The 25,511-nt window shown below is 35.8% G+C and overlaps 1 protein-coding gene across 1 annotated transcript in view; it reads left to right on the top strand.

Moving 5' to 3' along the window:
• The window catches only part of LOC131411195 (probable ATP-dependent RNA helicase DDX60), an 81,480-nt gene that overhangs the window by 47,219 nt on the left and 8,750 nt on the right, over positions 1-25,511 (top strand). The window contains 7 exon segments of the mRNA XM_058549823.1: positions 3,927-4,054; positions 6,653-6,811; positions 8,954-9,098; positions 10,800-10,842; positions 11,046-11,167; positions 20,331-20,481; positions 23,697-23,839. Of these exon segments, the coding sequence (XP_058405806.1) occupies positions 3,927-4,054; positions 6,653-6,811; positions 8,954-9,098; positions 10,800-10,842; positions 11,046-11,167; positions 20,331-20,481; positions 23,697-23,839 (891 nt within the window).

Genomic DNA, 25,511 nt, shown 5'->3' with positions numbered 1-25,511 from the left:
ACTACCTGATCAGCAAGTCTGAAAACCATCTAATGTCAAGAATTACTGTTATATTAATACAGGTTTTCAACACTAGCTGCTTTTTAAAATTGTCTAAGGAGCTTGGTCTCATCTCCAAAAATTCTGATTTGATTGGCCTTGCATAGGGCTGTGGTACGGGAATTTTAAAACAATGTTCTGTGTAATTTTAATGTGTACCCAGATTTGAGAATCTTTGGTCTACCATTGCCATTATCTGGTTTTCAACACCCTTGGTTGTAGATGCCAGCCCAGATCAAACTTAATTTTACTTAGTCCTCTTACTTCGCCATCTCCAAAGAGGTGGCAAACCCCTAGGCTCCAATTAGTTCCATCCAATACCCTCTCCAGCAGGCACTAGCCCATATATTTCCTTCCCTTGGAGCTTATGACATGCTTCACGGCAACAAGCTGTGTTACTCCTAACATGGAAATCCTTTTCTCATCTATTGAATGTTTGTTTGGTCATTTTATACTCTTTCCACCTAGATTTTGGTTTAAAATATTTCTTTTTCTTAAACTCTTTATTTTAGATATTCTGTTAAAAATATTATTGGTAGACCAGTAGGCATGTAGAGGATATCAAATGAATGAACAAATGAAGAAAATTATCTCAATTTTATTTTTTTACCAGGTATCCTATGATATCACAAGTCATGGTATAGTAAACTAAATTCTGCTTTCAATCTGTATTTATGTGGCCAGATTTTTCTCTTGCTATATCATTTTCATTTCAAATTCGTTATTTTTAATTGGAAGGATGGTTTATAAATATTGTCTTATACCAATCATTTTACTAGATAAACTTAGTCATTTCTCTTTTTTAGTCATATCATTTCTTTGTGGTTTGATATGGCTTTGATTAGTGTTATAATTTACACTGATGTGAATGTCAACACTTATTAATTATAAATTTAGGTACCTCTCAAAAGATATTTAACAAGCCTTATTTAATATATTCTATTCTTAGAATCAGTAACAACCTTTTATCCTGTCTTGGCATCTATAATAATTTTTTTTCTGTAGTGCATGGAAGGCTGTTTCTTCAAAAAGTTTAGTTTCTCTATGTTCAGGAAGAACTTACATTGTAGGTTTCATGGTTCAAAATTTCTTCTTTTCTTTTTCCTTTGTATTTTTTCTTACTCCTGTAGCTTATTTTCTTAGCCATGTCCCTTCCACTTTTTGCTCTCTTGGCAGTGGATTTATTTATTTATTTTTTTCAGAGCTTCTAATTCTGGGGTTATTATCTGCTTCCAAATCCTTGTCAGCTAATTCCAACATTTTATACTCCCTGTGCTGATTTGTGTTTATTTTCTTTCCTCTTTTTTTTTTTTTTTGTGAGGAAGATCAGCCCTGAGCTAACATCCATGCCAGTACTCCTCTTTTTGCTGAGCAAGACCGGCCCTGAGCTAACATCTATTGCCAATCCTCCTCCTTTTTTTTTCCCCTTTTTCTCCCCAAAGCCCCAGTAGATAGTTGTATGTCATAGATGCACATCCTTCTAGTTGCTGTATGTGGGACGCCGCCTCAGCATGGATGGACAAGTGGTGCGTCGGTGCACGCCCGGATCCCAACCCGGGCCGCCAGTAGTGGAGCGTGTGCACCTAACCGCTAAGCCGTGGGGCCAGCCCCACTTTCCTCTTGAGAAGGGGTCATTTTTCCCTTGTTCCTTATATGTTCATTATTTTTGGATTGTCTTCTGGACAATAGAATGGTATGTTGCAGGGATTCTGGATTCTGTTATAATCCTCTGAAGAGTTTTTTTTTTTTTCCTTTAACTTTTATTTTAGGAGGCAATTAACTTAAACTCAAATGACAAATCCTGTCTTTAGGTGACACCTAAAATCTTCATTTGATTCATCCTTTGTTAGGCTGCACGGAGTTTGTCTTTAACGTGTGTGGGTCGGTAGTCACACAAATTTGGGCCTAGTTTATTCACAAATTTTAGGGATTTCATTTTCTATTTTTCTCCTTTCTGGGATTCTCCTCTCACTTCTTAGTGGTTATTGTAGTTCTGAGCTTTATTTTCTGTTTCTTCAGACAAGAAGATTGTGGATGGGGAAGAGAGAAGGTTTATCAACATTTTGGCTTCTCCACATGTCCCCAGGCTAAAAGCCACTATAGTGGGGTTTTCCACTCCTTCTGTGAGCTTTTTCTGTAAGCTCTCCTCCAGAATCTGTCTGCTTTTATTCACTCTTCAATGACTTCAGGCCACTGTTATGTTGTTGTATTCTTCCCAGAAGTTACAGTCGTTATCTGCAAGAAGGTCGAGTCCAATAGAAACTCATTCTGCTGTAACAGAAGCAGAACACCTGCTTTTCAGTTTTTTGTCCGTAGAGAATTTCTCTCACACTCCTGAAGCCTCAGATACACAGTTAAAGGATTGCTATAATTTTCAGGAAATTCTATTGGCATTTTTCACATATCTCTTTCTGTTCCTTTTTACCCGTAGAATAGAATGTCCACTGATGAAAGCACATGTATTTTTTTCTCAAAATATTGAGCAAAAATATCATTAAAAAAACAACATTCTGTATTTAAAGGCAGAGTAAGCTTCACCACAGCAATTTTCTTTAACATTCTGCCTCTTTTACTGAAGCCAGAGATATTGAGGCCTCATAGGAATCATCTCACAGGCCATAGGCTCAGGCCGGGGAAGGTTGAATCACCAGGTTCTTGTGGAGAGGAATAACATCTACCTTATAATAGCTGCACATGGCTCTGAGAGATGCTTCTTCAGGCTGAATCAGCTGCTGGAATAGAGGGAAGCAGACGATGGAGTTTTTTATGATGTATATGATAGATTTTCTATGATGTATTTGATTTTTTATGTATATGATTTTTATAATGTATATTATGCTTGATTTATTTATTATGTATAAATTGAGTTATTAGCCATAAACAAAAAGGTAAGAAAATATATGTATAGTTTGGAATATTGGAACAGTTCCCTTAGTGTTTCATTCCTCCTTGAGCTTCTATTTCACTACACACTGCCTTAATCTCAACATTTGTAGATCATCTGCATCAATAGTTCATTTGTTATGTCTCTCAGGGCCGCTTTCCTAAACACTTGCAGATTTAGCTGAATTATGCTTTTAAATAGTTTCATTTGTTCATGTTTCATCATTTTCCCAGGACAACTCAAGTTTGCACCTGTTTTTGGTTTTGGTTTTTTTGTGAGGAAGATTGGCCCTGAGCTAACACCTGTTGCCAATCTTCCTTTTTTTGCTTGAGAAAGAGTTGCCCTGAGATAACATCTGTGCCCATCCTCCTCTATTTTGCATGTGGGACGCTGCCACAGTATGGCTTGATGGGTGGTGTATGTCAGTGCCTGGGATTCAAACCTGGGAACCCCAGGCCGTCAAAGCAGAGGGTGCCGAACTTAACCACTGCACCACTGGGCCAGCCCCTGCACCTGTTGTTTTAGCTTAATTATTAGTAGCCTCCTCAACCTTTCACTTTCAATGTTGGTTTGAAAGATAAATTTGCATGACAAATTTGAGAGAACATATAATCTCTGATGTGTATTAGTAGAATTTTGAGCACATTAACTATATTTTATTTTTTATACTGATGTCATGTGTACTGTACTCTGTATTCACCGTGTTAATAAGCAACATCAATTTATGACAGTCTCTGTTCCCTTCCATAAACACCATGCTGTGGTATTACATAGACTTATGAGAATATTGTAGAAATATATCATTCAAGTTTTCTCAGGTTTTAGTTTTATTTAAAAACATTTAGTGCATGATTTAGATATAATTCCCAAATTTCCCCCATAAAAGTGTACTAAGTTTTCCTGATTTGATTTTCAGTCTCAAATGTCAGCTGATTTTATTACATTTTCTTCACAGTCACAAATATTTTATGATCTACCTTTTACTTATGATAATTTTATTCAGGTAAATCAGTTACTGAAGTACCTTAAGCCTCAAACTTTTGACAGTTCAGAGAATGAAAAGCGAAGAATGTTTCCCTGCTTTGTGGAAAAACTTAAAGAAATGGATAGGCTGCCTGCAATATTTTTTTCGTAAGTAATATTTTCTATAGATAGCATTATACTTCATATTGTATGAATTTTAAAGACTTTTGAAAAGAATAATTGAGAAAGGATATATAAATTCTGATTCATTCATTTTAGTAGGATTTTGGAGAATTTTAATTCTATTGTGTCGAAGTCATGCTTATTATACCAAGTTGGGTATAGTATGAGAGGAAGGAAGACCTCTCATTAAATTGCACTGCAGGGGCCGGCCCCGTGGCTTAGTGGTTAAGTGCACGCACTCCGCTGCTGGCGGCCCGGGTTCGGATCCTGGGCGCACACTGATGCACCGCTTCTCCGGCCATGCTGAGGCCGTGTCCCACATACAGCAACTAGAAGGATGTGCAACTATGACATACAACTATCTACTGGGCTTTGGGGGAAAAATAAATAAAATTATAAAAAAAAAAAAAAATTACACTGCAAAATCTGAATGTGTAGTTTAGTACAGTAGAATTCTCTGGTCCATAAGTTGTTAGAAAAAGTCTACATATCATCAAAGTAAGATAAGGGAAAAACGATAAAACTAGATGGTAAATTTGCCAAAAAAGAGCATGTACTCTAGCACACACATGCATACACACATACACATATGACCTCACACTTTTTTTTTTTTTGGTGAGGAAGATCAGCCCTGAGCTAACATCTGTGCTAATCCTCCTCTTTTTTTTTTGCTGAGGAAGACCGGCTCTCAGCTAACATCTATTGCCAATTCTCCTCCTTTTTTTTCCCCAAAGCCCCAGTAGATAGTTGTATGTTATAGTTGCACATCCTTCTAGTTGCTGTATGTGGGATGAGGCCTCAGCATGGCCGGAGAAGCAGTGCGTCGGTGCGTGCCCGGGATCCAAACCCGGGCCGCCAGTAGTGGAGCGCACGCACTTTTAACCGCTAAGCCACGGGGCTGGCCCATGACCTCACACTTTTGCATACTATGCAAAAGTGATTACATCTAAACCCTTCACTGAGAAGAAAAGATTTTAGAAAAGCTTTAAAACAGTCTGCTAGTTTTCTCTTTCTATTTTTCCCTTCAGATCATTTAAAGAAAAGTTCAATGTAGGTTAGTAGCAGAGCCATCAAATAATTAGCAATCATGTTTTCATTATACTTAAAATGCTGATTTTTTTCTTTGCAAAATATTTAATCAATCTGTATGGGTGAAATGAGTTCACATTCAAATCATTTCACTTTGCTCCTCGGTGCTGGGCCAAGGACTCGGGGAGGATGCAGAAAAAGTTTGTGGCATGGTTGCCCTTAAGGAATTGACAATCATTGAGAGAGTGATAATATACATGACCCTGAAACAGTTAGATTCAAGAGTGTAACTAGTTAGTATATAAACATTTACTAAACATTTCAGTGTTCATGGCATTCTGTAGGTGTTATAGTGGATATGAAGAGATATTTGTCACCTCCGGGAACATAGACGGGAAAAGCAATAAATTACTAACGTAAAGCATAGTCTGTCTCTAAAGGATATGTAACATAGTACACATATACACATAACTAAATAAATGTGTGAGAAAGACACTAAATGCTTTAGAGTTTAGTGGGAAGAGAGAATGTAATTGGCTGGCGTGGTCAAAGACACTTTCACAAAGGAGTTAGGTATCAAAGAATAGACATGCTAGACAGGGAGGAGAGGAGAAGGACATTGAGCCTAGATCTAATTTATCCCACTCCATTTGAAACAGAACAAGACCTTTTCCAAAACAAACAAACAAATGAAAAATAGATTATGAAAAAAACTTATATGATATATACATATATCATCACTTTCTATCTCTATCATGTATAATCTCATATATATCTCTTATATATAGTATATGTATTTCTCATATACATCCTACATATTGTATATATATCTCATATATATGTATCTTATATATGTCATATATATGTCTCATATCTAATATATATTTATCTCATATGTATCATATGTATATGAAAGAGAGAGACAATAGCTATGGCTTGAGATTAGTTTAATTTATGCAAATTTATATGTATACATCTACCCACCCCCATATACAAATTTCATAGTTAAAAGGGTAATTTCAGACCAAATTCTGGACTCTTTCAAATGCCTATAAAAGAAATTTGCATTTTATCTTCTAGTAAACGGGAAACATTTTGAGCAAAGATAAAAAAGTTAAGCCAAGTGTGATGAAGTACAAAAATATTCATAGAAATCCCCACAAAATAAAATTCTTACCTCAAACTGTATTTCGTAGGTGAAAATGAGCAAGTAACAACAACAAAAAATACTAGTGTATTCTTCATATATATTCAGAAATGTTAAAATAGGGAGTTTTAAAATGGAGAAGGGAGCAGTTTTAATCTGTTAAAAGCCCTTACCTAACTGTATTATTTATTGTACTTATCATTTAAAAATTAACCTGTCTAGAAAATTCTGATCCCATTCACACAGGCTCTGCTTTGGAGTCAAAAGGGTCAAAATGAATGGAAGGCAGAGAATGATATTGCCCAAACAAATGTTCTTTCTGCCAAAAATTCTATTTAGTAATGCAAACAGCTCTCTACTGATGTGAACATGCGATTATCAAAAATTCTTACATATTTTAAATTTAGATACAACATTCACTCAGTGGAATCATCAGCTTCACAACTTCTTACTAATTTGATAATAAAGCAAAATACTCACAATAATCCAAATTCTGAGAGAGAGAAGAAAACTTTGAACAAGAAACTATGGAAAGCAATGAGGTCTCAAAAGAGAAACTATACTGCGTGAGTATTTCTATTTGAATTGTGGAATTAAATGTTTAACAAAACATATGAATGTTCAGCTGTTTTTATAATTCCAACTTGTTTTTATAATGTGATGATGTGACTTCTTTCTTGTTCTCTGACACATCAAGTTAATTTAATTATACTTCACTTTTCTGGGCACGGGCAGGAGGTGATTTCTGAGTATTTTGGTAATTATACAATATTTTACAATAATTTTATTGATTATGTTAGCTTCCTTCTTTCTTTTATCTTAGAACTGCAAATTATAACTTATTTTTTAGAAATTGTAATTTTGAAAATTTGTTTAAAATAGAGTGTATAAATACTTATATGCACTTTAAAGGACACCATTAAAATATAAAACACCTTAGTCAGAACAAGTTCACTAACACATTGGTTTTGTAATGTAACACTCAAGAAATATGATTTTAGTATTTCTATGCCTTTATTATCTTAATTTAAAGCAGACAAACATGTAAAGAAATTGCCTCTGTTATTTATTAAAAAAATTTTTTTTGCTTCTAATTATTTTATTGGTGCAATATTGGTTTATAATAGTGTGTAAATTTCAGAAGTATGTTATTACATTTCAGCTTCTGTATAGACTGCATCATGTTCACCACCAATAGTCTAATTTTTATCTGTCACTATACATATGTGCCCCTTTATCCCTTTCTCCCTCTTTTCACCCACTTCCCCTCTGGTAACCACCAATCTGTTCTCCTTATCTATGTGTTTGTTTGTTTTCCACATATGAGTGAAATCATATGGTATTTGTCTCTCTCTCTCTGATTTATTTCACTTAGCATAATACCCTCAGGGTCCATCCCCGTTGTCACAAATGGCTCAATTTTGTGTTTTTTATGGCTGATTAGTATTCCCCTGTATATATATACCTCATTTTCTTTATCCATTTATCCATTGATGGACACTTGGGTTGCTTCCAAGTCTTGGCTATTGTGAATAATGCTGCAATGAACATAGGGGTGCATATATATTTTTGAATTAGCGTTTTCATATTTTTTTGGATAAATACCCAGTAGTGGAATAGCTGGATCATGTGATATTTCTATTTTTAATTTTTTGAGAAATCTCCATGCTATTTTCCATAGTGGCTACACCAGTTTGCATTCCCACCAGCAGTGCTTGAGGGTTGTCTTTTCTCCACATCCTCTCCAACACGTGTTATTTCTTGTCTTTTTAATAATAGCTGTTCTGACGGGTGTGAGATGATATCTCATTGTAGTTTTGATTTGCATTGCCTCTGTTATTTTTGTTTAATTCTAATGTGTATATTAATCTGTGAAACAAAATTCATTATGGTAATAGTTACACAATTCTCACTCTCACTCAGGATTCTTTCCTAGCATTTGTTCTTACCCACTCTTGAGTGAAATAATAACCATAATGCAATAAATTATTTTTTTCTGACTGCTTCTGCTGTATTTCTGAGATGGGGGTGGTCAGATAGGTTTCAATCTGGAAAGAGTGACATTGCATACATCTCTGCTGCCCGAGCCTCGGTGGCCCAGCGGCCAGTTTCTCTCATACAAGATGATAGATACAGGCCTGTTCTGATGGCCCAGCAGGCTGGTCACTCTTCCTTTATGTGTCATTCCACCCAAGCAATGACTTATTGATTGAGAAGTACCCCAACAGCTCTCAAAGCTAATTTTGGCACCTGTCAAAAATCAATTGGACTATATGTTAGAAAGAAGAAAATCTGGCAGATACATTTTTTCTATACTTCTTCTACTATAAAGCATTTGAATTTGTATGCAATTTTTAGGAAAATTGAATTTTTCCACCTAATTTAATGTCAAAAATATAATTCCACTAGACATAGAAAATAAAGAAGAATTTTGTTGATATGAGAGATGGGAGAGATACAGAAGATTTTTCTATTTCCTGTTAAATACATATTAATGCATATATTTAAAATATACTTAAATGGTAAGCTGATAGACAACTGAGGTAATTAAGGTCTGATGAATATCCTCTAGTAGGGCTAATTATGTTTTGGGTTTGAATTACCCTTCTCACTTGGCATTTATAGATATAACCTCAAACTCAAAAAATGAAGGAACATGCATGCTACAATCAATATATTTACTGATTTTCATGATATTTTATATTCAGTTTTTTAAATTCAGATTCAAGTTCTAGAATTCAAAGAATTATTCTATGGGAGGCTGAAATAAAGGAAATAAAGAAAAACCTTAAGAAACATGAGGAAGTTTCTCCAGACTGTACTTATACCGATCATACAGTTGTGGATAATCAGGTAAGAGAAAAGAAGAGGGAACACATTTGGATATGTGTATTGGTTTGCTAGGGCTGCTGTAACAAAGTACCACAGACTGAGTGGTTTAAACAACAGAAATTTATTTTCTCAGTTCTGGAGGGTCGAAGTCTGAGATCAAGATGTTGGCAAGGTTGGTTCCTTCTTAGTGCCATGAGGGAAGGATCTGTTCCAGGTCTCTCTCTCTGGCTTGTTGATGGCTATCTTTTTTCTGTATTTTCACAAGGATTGTCTTCCCTTTAAAATTGGTGTCCAAATTTCCTCTTCTTGTAAGGACACCGGTAACATTGGATTAGGGTCCACCCTAATGACCTCATTTTAACTTAATTACCTTTGAAAAGACCCTATCTCCAAATACAGTCAGATCTTGAGGTACTGGGAGTTAGGACTTCGACACGTGAATTTTAGGAGGGATACATTTTAGCCTGTAAAACTGTGTGTAGTGTCTTTATTGTGACATGGAATTTATAAGACACACAACATACTTAATCTAAATTAATCTTGAAACAATATATGGGAGACTAAAGTTGGAGGCTGAAGAAATTAAAATAATTTTTGTAAACTTTTACAGCTATTAAAAGCAGCTTGAAGATTTTCGCCAAGATATAACTCCAACATCTACAGCCTTTTTATCTTGTGAAATTGACTTTATTAATTGAAGTTAATTATAACTATTCTGTTATGTAGACATAAATATAAAAATTAAATGTAAAATCTCTTTTCTGAGCTACAGGCTTAGGCACCAACTTGCTACAAGAACCTCAAAATCAGATTTGTCTGTCTTCTGAAAATTCTTCCTCCTCTGTTCTGGATCTCCGTGTAGCTAGTTCTTCCAACTGGAAACTGTAGAGTCATTATTGTCTTATACTTCTCCTTTACCCCACATCTCCTTCAAAAACTTAACTGTATAACATGGATAGAGACGCTAAACAATAGGTGCTCATAAAATGTTTGTTGGTTGACCTGATGATTCATGTAGTAGTCAGGGAACTGTGCTTATTACTTGTTCATGCTTTTTTCTTTCCTTAAGTTATGAGAGAGGGGAGAAAGAGAGGCAGAATGAGAGAGAGAAAAGGAGGGAGAAAAAGAGAAAAGAGAGAAAGAGACAGAGAAACAATAATAGCGACTGACAGAGAGATACAGAAAGAAATGTATGGAAACAGACAGAGTTTCAGAGAGAGAGAGAAAGGAGTATGAAGGAAAGGGAGAGAGAGAAAGAGAGAGAGAAAAAAGGAGAGAGAGAGAGAAGAGAAACAGGAAGTGACAGACACGAGGAAAACACACAGAAAAAGATAAGATTAAAAATTAGGAATCAGACATAGGTTTTCCCTTAAGGAGATTTAGTCCCTAAAATACTACAAGGATTTGAGCTTATGCAAATGTGGGGAATAAATATCCCAGGGAAGGAAAATACCAGGAGCAGTGGCATGTCAATAGGAGCAGTTGTGAGTTCTTTTTGAACTGTTACATGTGCCAAAGAGACAGTGGGTGCAGGTTAACGTGTGGCCTTGAATGGCAGATAAGGAATTTGGAAAGTAGCACAAGGCCTTCACTTGTCAGCAGGTTTTGAACAGAAGTGAAAAAACTAAGTGGAACGGATCAACCAAAGGGAATGTTTGAAGTCTATGATGGAATCTGGAGCAATTCCAGAGCTACAGGACAAATGGCTATTCTTTTTTTTAGGTTCTTACAGCTAACAGTAGATGCAAGGATACCAACAATCTACGTCAGTAGGAGGTCAAGTAGTCTGCACTATTATACAGTAAAATTGTAATTTATGAGAAGTTCACCAAAAATCTGGAAAGTGACTTTTTCAAATGTGACTTACCTTGAAAGTTTAAGTTTAGATATTAAGGACTGGCTCAGCGTATTTCTAAAATGATGAATTTTGTTCTATAAAGTTTTGAAAAATTAAACTATTTTAAACAGGCCAAAAGACATTTTCTGAGGATGTGATGGAAACCTTAGTGGTGGTGTTAGCCAATCTTTTCGGAAGACGGCATTTTTCTCCTTGTGTGAAGAACTTTAAAAAGAAATTTTCTCGTTCCACGGTAAGAAAAAAATATATTTCACAACCTTGTAATTTTATGGTAAATCTTTCCATTATAACATGCAATGCAATCATATTTTCCCTATAACAAAAGTTTTGCTGTCATTCACTAGAGTTACTTCCTCATCATCCCTCAATCAGTTCTTGGTATGTACAATGAGTTCTTTTTTTTTTTTTTATTAAGGTAACATTGGTTTATAACATTATATAAGTTTCAGGGGTACATCATTATATTTCGTTTTCTGTATAGATTATATCACGTTCACCACCCAAAGACTAATTATATCCATCACTGTACACATGTGCCCTTTTACTCCTTTTGCCCTCCCCCTACTTCCCTTCCCCTCTGATAACCACCAATCTAATCTCTGTATCTATGTGTTTGTATATTGTTGCCCTTGTTGTTTTTATCTTCCACCTGTGAATGAAATCATACGGGATTTGACTTTCTCCATCTAAATTATTTCACTTAGCATAATATCTTCAAGATCTATCCACGTTGTTACAAATGGCAAGATTTCATCATTTTTTATGGCTGAGTAGTATTCCACTGTGTATATATACTACACCTTCTTTATCCATTCATCCACTGATGGGCACTTAAGTTGTTTCTAAATCTTGGCTATTGTGAGTAATGCTGCAATGAACATAGGGGTGCAAATATCTTTTTGCATTTGTGTTTTCATGTTCTTTGGATAAATACTTAGAAGTGGAATATCTGGATCATACGGTAGTTCTATTCTTAATTTTTTGAGGAGTCTCCATACTGCTTTCCATAGTGGCTGCACCAGTTTGCACTCCCACCGACAGTGTATGAGAGTTCTCTTTTCTCCACATCCTCTCCAACACTTGTTATTTCCTCTCTTGTTAATTATAGCCATTCTGATGGGTGTGAGGTGATATCTCGTTGTAGTTTTGATTTACATGTCCCTAATAATTAATGATGAACATTTTTTTATGTGCCTGTTGGCCATGTGTATATCTTATGTGGAAAAATGTCTGTTCAGATCCTTTGCCTGTTTTTTAATTGCAGTTTGCTGTTTTGTGGTTGACTTGTATGAGTTCTTTGTATATTTTGGATATTAGCCCCTTATCAGATACATGTTTGCAAATGTCCTGATTGTTAGGTTGTCTTTTCCTTTTGTTGATGGTTTCCTTTGCCGTGCAGAAACCTTTAAGTTTTATGTAGTCCCGTATGTTTATTTTTTCTTTTGTTTCCTTTGCCTGGAGAGACATGGTATTCAAAAAGATACTATTGAGATGGATGTCGAAGAGTGTATGCTTATGTTTTCTTCTAGAAGTTTTATTGTTTCAGGTCTTACATTCAAGCATTTAATTCATTTTGAGTTAATTTTGTTTATGGTGTAAGATAATGGTCTCCTTTCACTCTTTTGTGTGTGGCTGTCCAGTTTTCCCAACACCATTTTTCTTTTTCCTTTTTTTTTTACAAATATATATATATTTGTATATATATATATTTGGTGAAGAAGATTGGCTCTGAGCTAACATCTTTTGCCAATCTTCCTCTTTTTTTTTTTTTTTTTTTTGCTTAAGGAAGACTGTTGCTGAGCCAGCATCTATGCCAGTCTTCCTCTATTTCATATGTGGGACGCTGCCACAGTATGGCTTGATGAGCGGTGTGTAGGTCCACGCCCAGGATTCAAACTCATGATCCCCAGGCCACTGAAGTAGAGCACAGGAACTTAACCACTATGCCACTGGGCCTGCCCCCAACACCATTTTTGAAGTGACTTTCCTTTCTCCATTGTATGTTCATGGCTCCTTTGTCAAAAATTATCTGTCCATAAATGTATGAGTTTATTTCTGGGCTCTCGATCTGTTTCATTCATCTGTGTGTCTGTTTTTGTGCCAGTACTATGGTGTTTTGATGACTATAGATTTGTAGTATGTTTTGAAATCAGGAAAACCTCCAGCTTTGTTGGTTTTTCTCATGATTCCTTTAGCTATTTGGGATCTTTTGTTGTTCCATATAAATTTTAGAACTCTTTGTTTTATCTCCGTGAAATATGTTGTTGGGACTTTAATAGGGATGGCATTGAATCTGTAGATTGCTTTAGAAAGTGTGAACATTTTGACTATGTTAATTCTTCCAATTCATGAACATGGAATACCTTTCCATTTCTTTGTGTCTTCTTTGATTTCTTTCAACAGGTTTTATAGTTTTCAGCGTACAGGCCTTTCACTTTTTTGGTTAAATTTATTCCTAGGTATTTTATTCTTTTTGTTGTGATTGTAAATGGGATTGTATTCTTAATTTCTCTTTCTACTATTTCATTGTTAGTATATAGAAACACAACTGTTTTTATATGTTGATTTTGTATCCTGAAACTTTACTGTATTCATTTATTATTCCTATTGGTTTTTTGGTGGATTCTTTGGGGTTTTCTATATATAAAATCATGTCATCTGCAAATGGTGACAGTTTTACTTCTTCCTTTCTAAGTTGGATCCCATTTTTTTTTCTTGCTTGATTGCTCTGGATAGGGCTTGCAATACTATCTTAAATAAGAGTGGTGAAACTGGGCATCCTTGTCTGGTTCCTGTTCTTAAAGGGATAGCTTTCAGTTTTCAGTTTTTCAGTTTCACCATTGAGTATGATGTTGTCATACATGGGCTTTATTATGTTGATGTACTATCCTTTTATACCCACTTTATTAAGAGTTTTTGTCATAAAAGGATGCTGTATCTTGTCAAATGCTTTCTCTGAATCTATTGAGATGATCATGTGCTTTGTATTTTTCATTTTGTTGATGTGGTGCATCACATTGTTCGATTTGCGGATGTTGAACCATCCCTGCATCACTGGATCAAGTCCCACTTGATCATGGTGCATGATATTTTTAATATATTGTTGTATTCAATTTGCTTGTATTTTGTTGAGGATTTTTGCATCTATGTTCGTCATTGATATTGGCCCATCATTTTCTTTTTTTCTGTTGTCCTTGTCTGGTTTTGGTATCAGGGTAATGTTGGCCTCATAGAATGAGTTAGGAAGTGCCTCCCTCCTCTTCAATTTTTTGGAAGAGTTGGAGAAGGAAAGGTATTAAGTCTTCTTTGAATGTTTGGTAGAATTCACCAGAGAAGCTGTCTGGTATTAGACTTGTGTTTTTTGGTAGGTTTTTGATTGCTGTGTTGATCCCTTACTAGTGATTGGTCTATTCAGATTCTCTATTTCTTCCTGATTCAGTTATGGAAGGTAATATGATTCTAAGAACTTATCCATCTCTTTTACATTATCCAATTTGTTGGTGTATAGGTATTCATAGTATTCTTCTATAATCTTTTGTATTTCTGAGTTGTTTTTGTAATTTCTCCTCTTTCATTTCTGATTTTATTTATTTGAGCCTTCTCTCTCTTTTTCTTGGTAAGTCTAATATATGTTTTTCAATTTTGTTTATCTTTTCAAAGAATTAGGTTTTAGTTTCATTGATCTTTTCTATTATCATTTTAGTCTCTATTTCATTTATTTCTGCTCTGATTTTTATTATTTCTTTCCTTCTACTGATTTTGGGCTTTGTTTGTTCTTCAGTAGCATTTTGTTTAATCTCCACATATTTGTAGTTTTCCAGTTTTCTTCTTGTAGTTGATTTCTAGTTTCATACTGTTTTGGTCAGAAAATATGTTTGGTATTATTTTGATCTTAAATTTGAGAGTTGTTTTGTAGCCTAATATGTGATCTATCCTAGAGAATGTTCCATGTGCATTTGAAAAGAATGTATATTCTGTAGTTTTTGGATAGAATGTTCTGTATATATCTGCTAAGTCCATCTGGTCTAATGTGTCATTTAAGGCCAGTGTTTCCTTACTGATCTTCTGTTTAGATGACCCATTGATGTAAGTGGAGTGTTAAAGTCCCCTACTATTATTGTGATACTGTCAATTTCTCCTTTTATATCTGTTAATAATAGCTTTATATATTTAGGTGCTCCTATGTTGGATGCATAGATATTTAAAAGTGTTATGTCCTCTTGTTGGATTGTTCCCTTTATTAGTATGTAGTACCTGTCTTTGTCTCTTATTACTGGTTTTGTTTTAAAGTATATTTTGTCTGATATAAGTATTTCTACCCTAGCTTTCTTTTCATTTCAATTTGCATGGAGTATCTTTTTCCATCCCTTTGCTTTGTTTGTGAATGTCTTTAGGTCTAGAGTGTGTCTCTTGTATGCAGCATACATCTGAGTCTTTTTAAAATTCATTCAGGTATCCTATGTCTTTTGATTGAAGCAGATAGTCCACTGATATTTAAAGTAGCAATTGATAAGTATGTACTTATTGCCATTTTTTTCTGGGTGTTTTAGTAGTTCTTCTCTGTTCCTTTCTTTTTCTTTTGCTCTCTTCCTTTGTGATTTGATGGTTTTCTTTAGTATTATGTTTGGGTTCCTTTCTATTTATTTTTTGTGTATTTATTATAGGTTTCTGCTTGGTGATTACTATAGGGTTCATATATAATAACCTATGTAAATAGCAATATATATTAAGCTGATGGTCTCTTAAGTTTAACTTTTTACTAAAAGCCCCACACTTTTACTCCTCTCTCCATACATTTTATGCTTTTGATACTATGTTTAACCTCTTTTTTTGGTGTGTGTATTCCTTAATGTCTCATTACAGAGATAGATATTTTTAGTACTTTTGTTGTTTGAGTTTCATATTAGCCTTATAGGTGATTGATCCACTACCTTTACTGTATATTTGCCTTTACCAGTGATTTTTTTTCTTTGGTAATTTTCTTATTTTTATTTGTGTTTTTTTCTTTTTCACTTCAATAAGTCCCTTTAACATTTCTTGTAAGGCCAATTTAGTGGTGATAAACTCCTGTAGTTTTTGCTTTTCTGGAAAATTTTTTCTCTCTCCTTCCATTCTGAATGATAACCTTGCGGGGTAGAGTATTTTTGCTGTAGATTTTTTCCTTTCATCACTTTGAATATATCATACCACTCTCTTCTAGCCTGTAAAGTTTCTGCAGAGAAGTCAGCTGATAGCTGATAACTTGTTGCCTTTCTCTTGCAGCTTTTGGGATTCTCTCTTTATCTTTAATTCTTGATGTTTTAATTATAATGTGTCTCGGTGTGGACCTCTTCAGGTTCATCTCCTTTGGAGCTGTCTGTGCTTCTTGTACTTGGACGTCTGTTTCCTTCTTCAGGGTAGGGGGGTTTTCAGCTATTATTTCTTAAGATAGGTTCTCTGCCCCTTTGTCTCTCTCTTTGCCTTCTGGAAAACCTATAATATGGATGTTAGTATGCTTGATGTTGTCCCAGAGGTCCCTTAGATCATCCTCATTCTTTTTAATTCTTTTTTCTTTTTTCTGTTCAGCTTGGGTGATTTCGTCTCCTCTTTTATGCAGATCACTGATCTATTCTTCTGTGTCGTCTACTCTGCTATTGATTTCCTCTGGTGAATTTTCCTTTCCATTACTGTATTCTTTGGTTCTGGTTGATTCTTTTCCATATTTTCCAATTCTTTGTTAAAATTCTCACCACATTCATCTATTCTTCCCCCAAGATTAGGGAGTTTCCTTATGATCATTAGTTTGCACTCTTTGTCAGGAATTCTTTATCTCTGTTTCATTTAGTTATTTTTCTGAGGATTTACTCTGTTCCCTTATTTGGAACATATTTCTTTGTCTCCTCATTTTGCCTACTTCTCTGTGCTTATGTCTATGTATTAGATAGATGCAGCTACATCTCCTGATCTTGGAAATGTGGCCTTCTGTAAGAGATGACTTATGGGGCCCAGCAATGTTCTTCCCTCTCATCACCTGTTCCAAATGTTTCAGGAGTATCCCCTGTGTGGGGTAAGTGTGCCCTTCTTTTGTGGCCCTTGCTGATGGTGCATGGGTAGGCTAGGCTGGCTCCCAGTCTAGCTGTTTGGAAGGCTCAGCTGTGTGTGGCTGTTATGATCACTTTATTGGGTGGGGCAAGCCCTGGTACAGCTGGCTGCAAAGTCTAATGGAACACAGCTGCTGCTGTTTTGCTGTTAGGTGAATCAGGCCCCCAGTTTGGCTGGTTGTTAGGCTCAGGGGCTCACAATTGCTGCAGGCCTCTGTTATGGCCCCCTGTGGTCTTGGCTCTTGGGAGTGGAGATGGGTGGGGCTGGCCCGAGGGTCAGCAGCACACGATCATTTCAGGCATTGGAATGTGGGGCAGATCCCTTGTGTGGCTGTTTAAGATGTCCAATAGCATGAGTCTGCTGCAGCCAACATGCCCCACTGCCAGTGGGCCCACACACCTAATCAATGCAGGCCTGCCCCACATGCATGCCCCACCAAGGCAGACCTACTTGCCCTGTGCCAGCCCACAAGTTTTCAGAGGGCTTGCTGGGGGGTGGGGCCAGTCCTTTGGGCTGCCTGCTCTGGCTGTGATCAATTGAATCGCTGCTCTAGTGGGCGGGACAAACCCCTGCACTAACGGGCTAGAGGAAGGAATCCAATAGTGTCTGCCAGTGTCCATGTCAGCACAACTGAACTAGGTCACAATAATGGCTGCTGTCAGTGGCTCAGTCCTGGAGGGGGTGGTCCCAGCTACTGCTTGCCTCTCTGAGACGCACTCAGAACTGAGAAATTGAGTCTCTTTTACCAATGGACTATGCAATTTTCTTGTGTTTTTGTGTTGGTTTCCAGAATGGATGAATCTGTGTGTGGGCCCTTTAAGAGCAGATTTTTCTTTGTTTGAAGTTTGATAGTTTTACTGGGGGTATTCCTCATTGGTCAAGGCCAGCAAAGCCAAGATTAGGAAACCTTGTCTCAGTTGTGCTGAATCTGAAGGCTGGGATACCTGTTATGGCATTGATCTCCTGCTCAGTCCCCTCACTCCTCCAGGAAAAGCTTTGTACCTTTAAGATTGCTCCCAGCTGTGAAGCACTATGGCTAGGATGTGGTATTTTCCTCAGCAAAGGTATATTACTGACTCTTCCACCCCTGTCTGTACTGTCCTGTGTTGTGAGGGTTCTTTTTATCCAGTTTACAGTTCTCTCTCAGAGGAAATTGTTCCACAGGTAGTTGTAGATTTCCTGTGTCTCTGGGAGGAGGTGAGTTCAGAGTCCTTCTGTGCTGCCATCTTCCCAGAACCCTTACAATGACTTCTTAGATGAGGAAAAGATTGAGATCTTGTTTAAAAATGGAAAACTTTAGGGGCCTGTCTGGTGGCGCAAGTGGTTAAGTGCACACGCTCCACTGAGGTGGCCCGGGGTTCACGGATTTGGATCCCAGGCGTGCACTGACACACCACTTGTCAAGCCATGCTGTGGCCGTGTCCCATATAAAGTATAGGAAGATGGGCATGGATGTTAGCCCAGGGCCAGTCTTCCTCAGCAAAAAGAGGAGGATTGGCATATGTTAGCTCAGGGTTGATCTTCCTCACAAAAAAAAAAAAAAAAAGGAAAACTTTATTCCTGATAAAGATTCTTAGCAAGCTAGTAACATAGGATTTTTTGTGACAGTGAAGATGATCTTAAACAACTTTACATCAATGGTGATGTAATAGCCACAGTAACATTTATTTTTGAAACAAGAAGACATGAATGTTCAGTTTAACAGCCATTTGAAAATATTGTTCTAGGAATTCTACTCATTGTCAAATGACAAGAAATAAAAATATGACATAACTATTGGAAAGGTAAGCATAGTGATCATGAAGTACGGTAGAGTATTTAAAGCCAGATTCCTGGACTCCTTCCCAGCTCTGCCACTTGGCACGTAAGTGGCCTTAATCAAACTTCTTTACCCAAGCCTGTTTCTTGTCTGTAAATCGAGAATCACAATAGTACCTGCTTCAAAGGATTGCTGTGAGGATTAAATGAGTTAATATAGACAAAGTGCTTAGAACAGTGCTTGACACATAGGAAGCATTCAATAAGTGTTGGCTCTTATTTTCAAAATTATTGTTATTTATAGATGAAATGATTGGTTACTGAAAAAGCCAAAAGAATCAACAAAAAATAATTATAATTAATCATAGTTTAGTCAGTTTTCAAATGTAAAAAGACCTAATGAAATGTGTAGCTTTCTGATAGACTAAAGTTACAAAGAGAATAAAATGCAAAATAATCTCACTAATAGTAAAAAATAGAAATTAACAAGATACTATAGTTCACATTTACTATAGTTCACATCACAACAATTATATTGATAGGATTTTAAATTGATATATCCCTTAAAAATATTCTTTAATGTAGTATTTCTATTTCTTAGAACTTATATTAATGATATAATCAAAGATACAAATAAATATGATGCAAAAATATGTTAACTTATCAGTTTCCTAAGGCTGCTCTTACAAAATACCACAAATTGGGTGACTTAAACAACAAAAATTTGTTGTCTCACACTTCTGGAGGCCAAAAGTCCAGTCAGGGTTGGGTTCCCTCTGAAGACTGTGAGGGAGACTCTGTTCCATGCCTCTCTCCTAGCTTCTGATAGTTTGCTGGCAATCTTTGGCATTCCTTGGCTTGTAGACATATCACCCTGATTTCTGCTTTCTCCCTATGTGCACGTCTTTGTGTCCAAACATCCTCCTTTTATAAGGACACCAGTCATATTGGATTAGGGGCCCATCCTACTCTCTTGTATGATCTCATCTTAATTAATTACACCTACAATAACCCTATTTCCTAATAAGGTTAAATTCTGAGGTACGGGGGCTTAGGATTTTAACATATAATTTTTTGAAGGACAGAATTCAACTGATAACATATCATAATTATTTATAATTGAAAATTGGATGCCACCTGTATATCCAACAATAAGAGAATGGTTAGATGAATTTTAACATCTCTACATGTGGCAATATTAGGCAGCCACCAAAATTCATTTTCTTAAATAATATTCTATGACATGAGAGAATGCTATAGATATGATATTGAGTATAAACATTAGACTATGAAACTGAATACAACATAAATTTGTATATAAAAAACTGGAAGGAAATACTGTATACCAAAATCTTTATAACCTCTATCTCTAGGTGGTAGGATCACAAGTGACTTTAGTTTTTATAATTATGCTTTGATATAAATAATAGAATTCATGCTTAGAAATATATTTTCACCCAGACTTTTAAAAATATTTTGACCTTGTGTCTCACAGACTGTGGTAATTCTCTGCTCTTGTTTTGAATAATTACATTCACATATTTCATTGTTCTTAGGTAATTCTAGATGATCTTCCCAAGGACTTTGCTGCAGTAGTAGTAGAGGAACACAATGACAGAATTCAAAAGAATTTTGGTTCCTTCCTCCTATCAATTTCTAGGTTGGCTGACATGAGAAAAGAATACCAACTACCTCTCTCAGAAATTGGTAAGATTGTGAATGTACATAAACAAAACGTGAAGTCAAAAAAAGAAAATAAATATAAATATTTTGAGATAAAACTAAACTTTAGAAAATAAGGAAAAACTATTGCAAAAAGAATACACTGGAAACTAATATAATCCTTCAGATCTATGCCATGGAAATTTTATACTGAAAACATCTTATATTACTTGGAATCAGCTAAGCCACCATGAATTTGATTCAACACTAAATACTTAAAATATTTCTATATTTCCTAGTGTCATTATGAGCTAACAGAGCATTGAATGGTCTAAATTTATTCTAGAATATCCTCTTTCCTATTGATGCTATTTGTCTTTTAGTAGAGATTGGCATTCTTAACTAGTTAAATTTTCAAATCTGAATTAATTTGGAAATATAAGAAAAGGAATTTTGGCATATTTATTAAGGGTTATCAGTATGTTGTAGTTCTTTGAGTACTGTGGGGGACAACAAAGAAGTTAAGGCATGGTCCATCTCTTTGAGGCAAGGACAGAATGAATGAAAAAGAAAACAACAAAATATAAGGAAATTCAGTAATCTATGCCAGATAAAGTAAAGGCATAGGAAGTAGAGAGTACCCTCAGTTCCCCAAGATGAAAAGATGGAGAGAAGGAGAGAGAGCTAAGAGGAAAATGGGATGGTGGCAGAATTCTATTTTCCCTCACTTCTAGAGGAAACAAGGAGAAAAAAATGGAGCAGTCTAAGGACTGCTTTGATTAAACTCATATTTCTTGATAGGTTATTATATTGGGATGTAGAAGGCTTATGAAAGACAAAGGGAAAATGGTCATCTTATTCAATCACAGAATGAAAAATTAGCTAGTAATGAGACAACGGCATGGAAAAGAACCTAAGTGTTCCCAGGCTATTGCCTATATTTGGAATTAGAAGGATGAGAACAATGCTCTTTCTTCGCTATTTTTCTCTGGGGTAATTTCTCTGGTAGGCAAGATAATGCCTCCTCCCAAAGATGTCTGGATCCTAATCCTGGGAACCTGTGAGTATGTTATGTAGCAAAGGGGGAACTAAGGTTAAATTAAGTTTTCTAATCAACTAACCTTGAGATGGGGAGACTATCCTGGATTATCTGGGTGGAACTAATGTAATCACAAGGGTCCTTATAAGTGAAAGAGGGAGGCAGGAGAATCAGAGTTAGAGAGATGTGATACGAGAAAGATTTAACCTATCGTTGCTGGCTTTGAAGATAGAAGGAGGCCAAGAGCCAAAGAATGTGTGGTAGCCTGTAGAAGTTGGAAAAGGCAAGGAAATAGATTCTTCCCTATAGCCCCCAGAAGGAACAAACAAAGCTCTGACTACATCTTGGTTTTAGCCCAGTGAAACCCATTTCAGACTTCTGACTTCCTGAACTTAAGATAATAAATGTAACTTGTGTTAAGCCACAAAGTTTGTGGTAATTTGTTACATTCGCATTAGGAAACTAATACAACTTCTAAGAAAAGGGACATGTGAATCAAAAAGAGTGACAAATAATAGGCAATATTTTTTCCTATATTTTAAAATTGAGTTGTAATTCATGTAACATACAATTAATCATTTCAAAGTATATAGTTCTGTGGCGTTTGTTGTGGTAAAAATATTGTGCAACCACCACCTCTGTCTAGTTAAAAGAAATAGTGTCAGATGATTGTAACTGTTAAAAATTGTAGGGTTACTTACTAATAAATCCAAGTCATGCTTTTAATTTTGGGAGCTTAGTGGTCAGACATTAAATCCTTGTATTTCTCTTCTAAACTTGGGATCAATTGAACAATTAACAAGGGAGTAATATGAATGAAGCTGAATTAGAGAGCATGGTTTTAATTTTCAGTCAAATGTGTGTCATAGAGCATAGCCCTGAGTGAAACTGCAGTTGCCTCTTGCCTAAATGAAACAGCATTGCCCCTCTCTTGTAGATTCTATCCTCTAAGTTACTACATAATAGAGAAAATACTAGAATATATCTTCTTAGTAGTCAAGTGGATCTGAAACAGAGAGGGAAAGACAAATAGAAAGAAAGGGACAGACAGAAAGACATAGAGAAGTATGTGTGGGAAAGGCAAAGATACAAAAGAAAGAGAGAGAGAAACAAAGACATATACAGAGAATCAGAGAGGGAGAAGTAAAGAGAGAAACAAAGAGATGAGACACAAACATAGAAAGATAGAGGGAGACACAGAATAGAAATAGATAGAAGTAGAGAAATAGAAAGAGACAGAGACAAACACATGGGCAAAGAGAGAGAGATATAGAGAGAGAAAGATATATAGAGAGATTAACAGAGACTGACAGACTAAGAGAACAAGACAGAAAAAAGAGAGATAGCAATACAGAGAAAGCAGAGAGGTAAAGAGGAAAAACAAGATAAAGAAAAGTAGAAAGAGAGCAACAGAAGAGAGGGAGTGAGTCATTCAAAGAGAAACAATGAGACACACAGAGACAAGAGTGTTTTTGTCACGAAAGAAGCCAGAGAAGAAGAAGGAAGGAAGGAATGGAAGGAGGAAGGAAGCAGGGAAGACAGAGAGAGAGAGAACAGTTTGAGTGTGTTATGGCTATAGCTCTTTCTCCCAAATTCACCACTCAGGCCTGAGGTGACATGAGTGAGCCTGACAAGAGCTAGAAATGTTCCTCTATTACTTTTGCCTCCTGGTGACTGTAGTAGGAATTTCTTCCCTTCTGTTGGAATATGAATAGTAGAGTTAACATAAGAAAGTGGGCAATGATGTCAATTTTAACTGTATTATGAGGAATTTTGCAGTTTTTGTAGCCCCATAGCATCTTGAGAGGATTTAACTAATAATGAAATATATTGTAAAGGACAGGTGGATGGTGTTAGTTTTTGACCTGGGATCCTCAGATCCACTAGTGTCCAATGAAGCATGTTTCCTACTTTGTAAATAGTTTCTATCTAATTTCTGGGTGGATAGACATGGAGTTACCCAGTGGGACCAAGTGACGAGTACAAATGACAGCACCATTAGCAGATACCAGAATGAGTTTGGCGTAGGAAGAAAGCCTTCCCAGTGATGATCCGGCTTCTTAAATTTTCATCTTAAATATTTTCCTTTTTAAAAAAAGTCAATGATTTGCCTAGTAACAATGGTATAAACAAGTATAATTTGTTTGAGATAATTTGTGTTTAATAGGAGTGCAGTTTTCAATTCATTTTTTATTTGATTTTCCATTTCATTTCTTATTAGACTTTTCAGGTAAAAAATATGAAGACTCCCAACTGGTCTCTCATTTGATGCCTGGGGCTGAAAGCAGAACAGCTGTGTCCCCGTTTGCTTGCCTGTCCAATATAACTGATCAAGATTTATTTGGTATTAATGTGGTAAATGATGTATGTGAATTTTGGTGTGAAAATTTCTTTTATTCTGTTTATTCATTTAAGAGAAATAACTTTTACATGATTATAATAATAGCAAAGTGTCCAATAAAACAAAGCCATCTTAATCTTACTCCAGAATAATAATACTTTTCACTGAAGTGGAAAAAAATTCTTTTTTTCACTACTTGAGTATTTTTAAAATAGAAGAGTCAAATTAGATAGGAAAATAATGTTATTTTCTCAATTAATCATCATGTATGAATTAGGTATTACTATGTAAATCACTATACCCCCTTGCGACTCCAGGTGTGAACCAAACCCCAGCAACATTAGCATCACCTGCTAGAAATGATGAATCTTGGCCGCCATCTCAGAACTATTAAAGTTCAAAATGCACATTAACTTTTGAGAATCACTGCTATAAGCCATTTGAGAGCAGTTTGGGTTTATTGGTCTTCATTTTTGTGATCCCTGTACCTAAAAATGGTGTGTGGTATAGAGTAAAAACTCAATAAATGTATATCAAACACTTTAATTTTTTTTCCTGTAATTACATTTTTTATTGAGGTAACATTGGTTTATAACATTATATAAACTTCAGGGGCATCATTATATTTCACCTTCTGTATAGACTGCATCATATTCATGACCAAGTCTAGTTTCCATCTGTCACCATACATATGTGCCCCTTTACTCCTTTTGCCCTCTTCTCACCTCCTTTCTTGTCTGATAACCACAAATCTGTTCTCTGCATCTATGTATTTGTTTGTTTATCTTTCACGTATGAGTGAAATCCTATGGTATTTGTCTTTCTCCATCTGACTTATTTCATTTAGCATAATACCCTCAAGGTCCATCCAGGTTGTCACAAATGACAAGATTTATTCTTTTTTATGGCTGAGTAGTATTCCATTGTGTGTATGTATATGTGTGTGTGTGTCTATATATATATATATAGACACACACACTACATCTTCTTTATCTATTCATCCATTGATGGGCTCTTAGGTTGCTTCCAAGTCTTGGCTATTGTGAATAATGCTGCAATGAACATAGGGCTGTATATATCTTTTTGAATTAGTACAAACACTTTAATTTTTAAAACTAATACAAAAGCCACTTTGTTTACCACCCCACGTGATTGGGAGTAATGAGACTGTCAGTCTTAGCTGGACTGCTGACAGCTTATCTATAGCACAGGGATGGGAAATAAATTCTAATGACTGTGATTATATCATTTTCCCAAATTAGATATTATATCCTGAAATACAGTTTAAGAAAAAATAGATGTGTATGGAACAGGGAAGAACAAGCACTGTTACTGTTATATGTAGTTGATACCAATATAAGTTTGTAACCTCAGGAAAAATGGATTTAAAAAATATTTGTAGTGTATTTCTGAGGTTGTAAAAGTGACTATGTAATTTCAAATTTCAAATAAATTAGAGACATCATTTCTGTGATTTCAAAAATGTTTTCACCAGCTATCCCACCAGGAAGCCTGGATACAGTGTGCCCCAGGATTCCCTGGCCTGCACCCACTCCTGCTCCAGCTGTCTTGCCAAAGCTGCCTGGCCCACACAGTCTACACAAGAGATGCTCCTACACGTGGCCACTCCTTCAAGACCAGGAAAGGTAGCTCTTTCATCTAATCCATAGAAACAAACACAGAAAGTCAAACAAA

The sequence above is a fragment of the Diceros bicornis genome, chromosome 11 (assembly GCF_020826845.1).
Source record: "Diceros bicornis minor isolate mBicDic1 chromosome 11, mDicBic1.mat.cur, whole genome shotgun sequence".
In the NCBI taxonomy this organism is placed as follows: domain Eukaryota; kingdom Metazoa; phylum Chordata; class Mammalia; order Perissodactyla; family Rhinocerotidae; genus Diceros; species Diceros bicornis.
The sequence above is the reverse complement of the archived record's forward strand: the minus strand, read 5'-3'. Positions and strand labels throughout refer to the sequence as shown.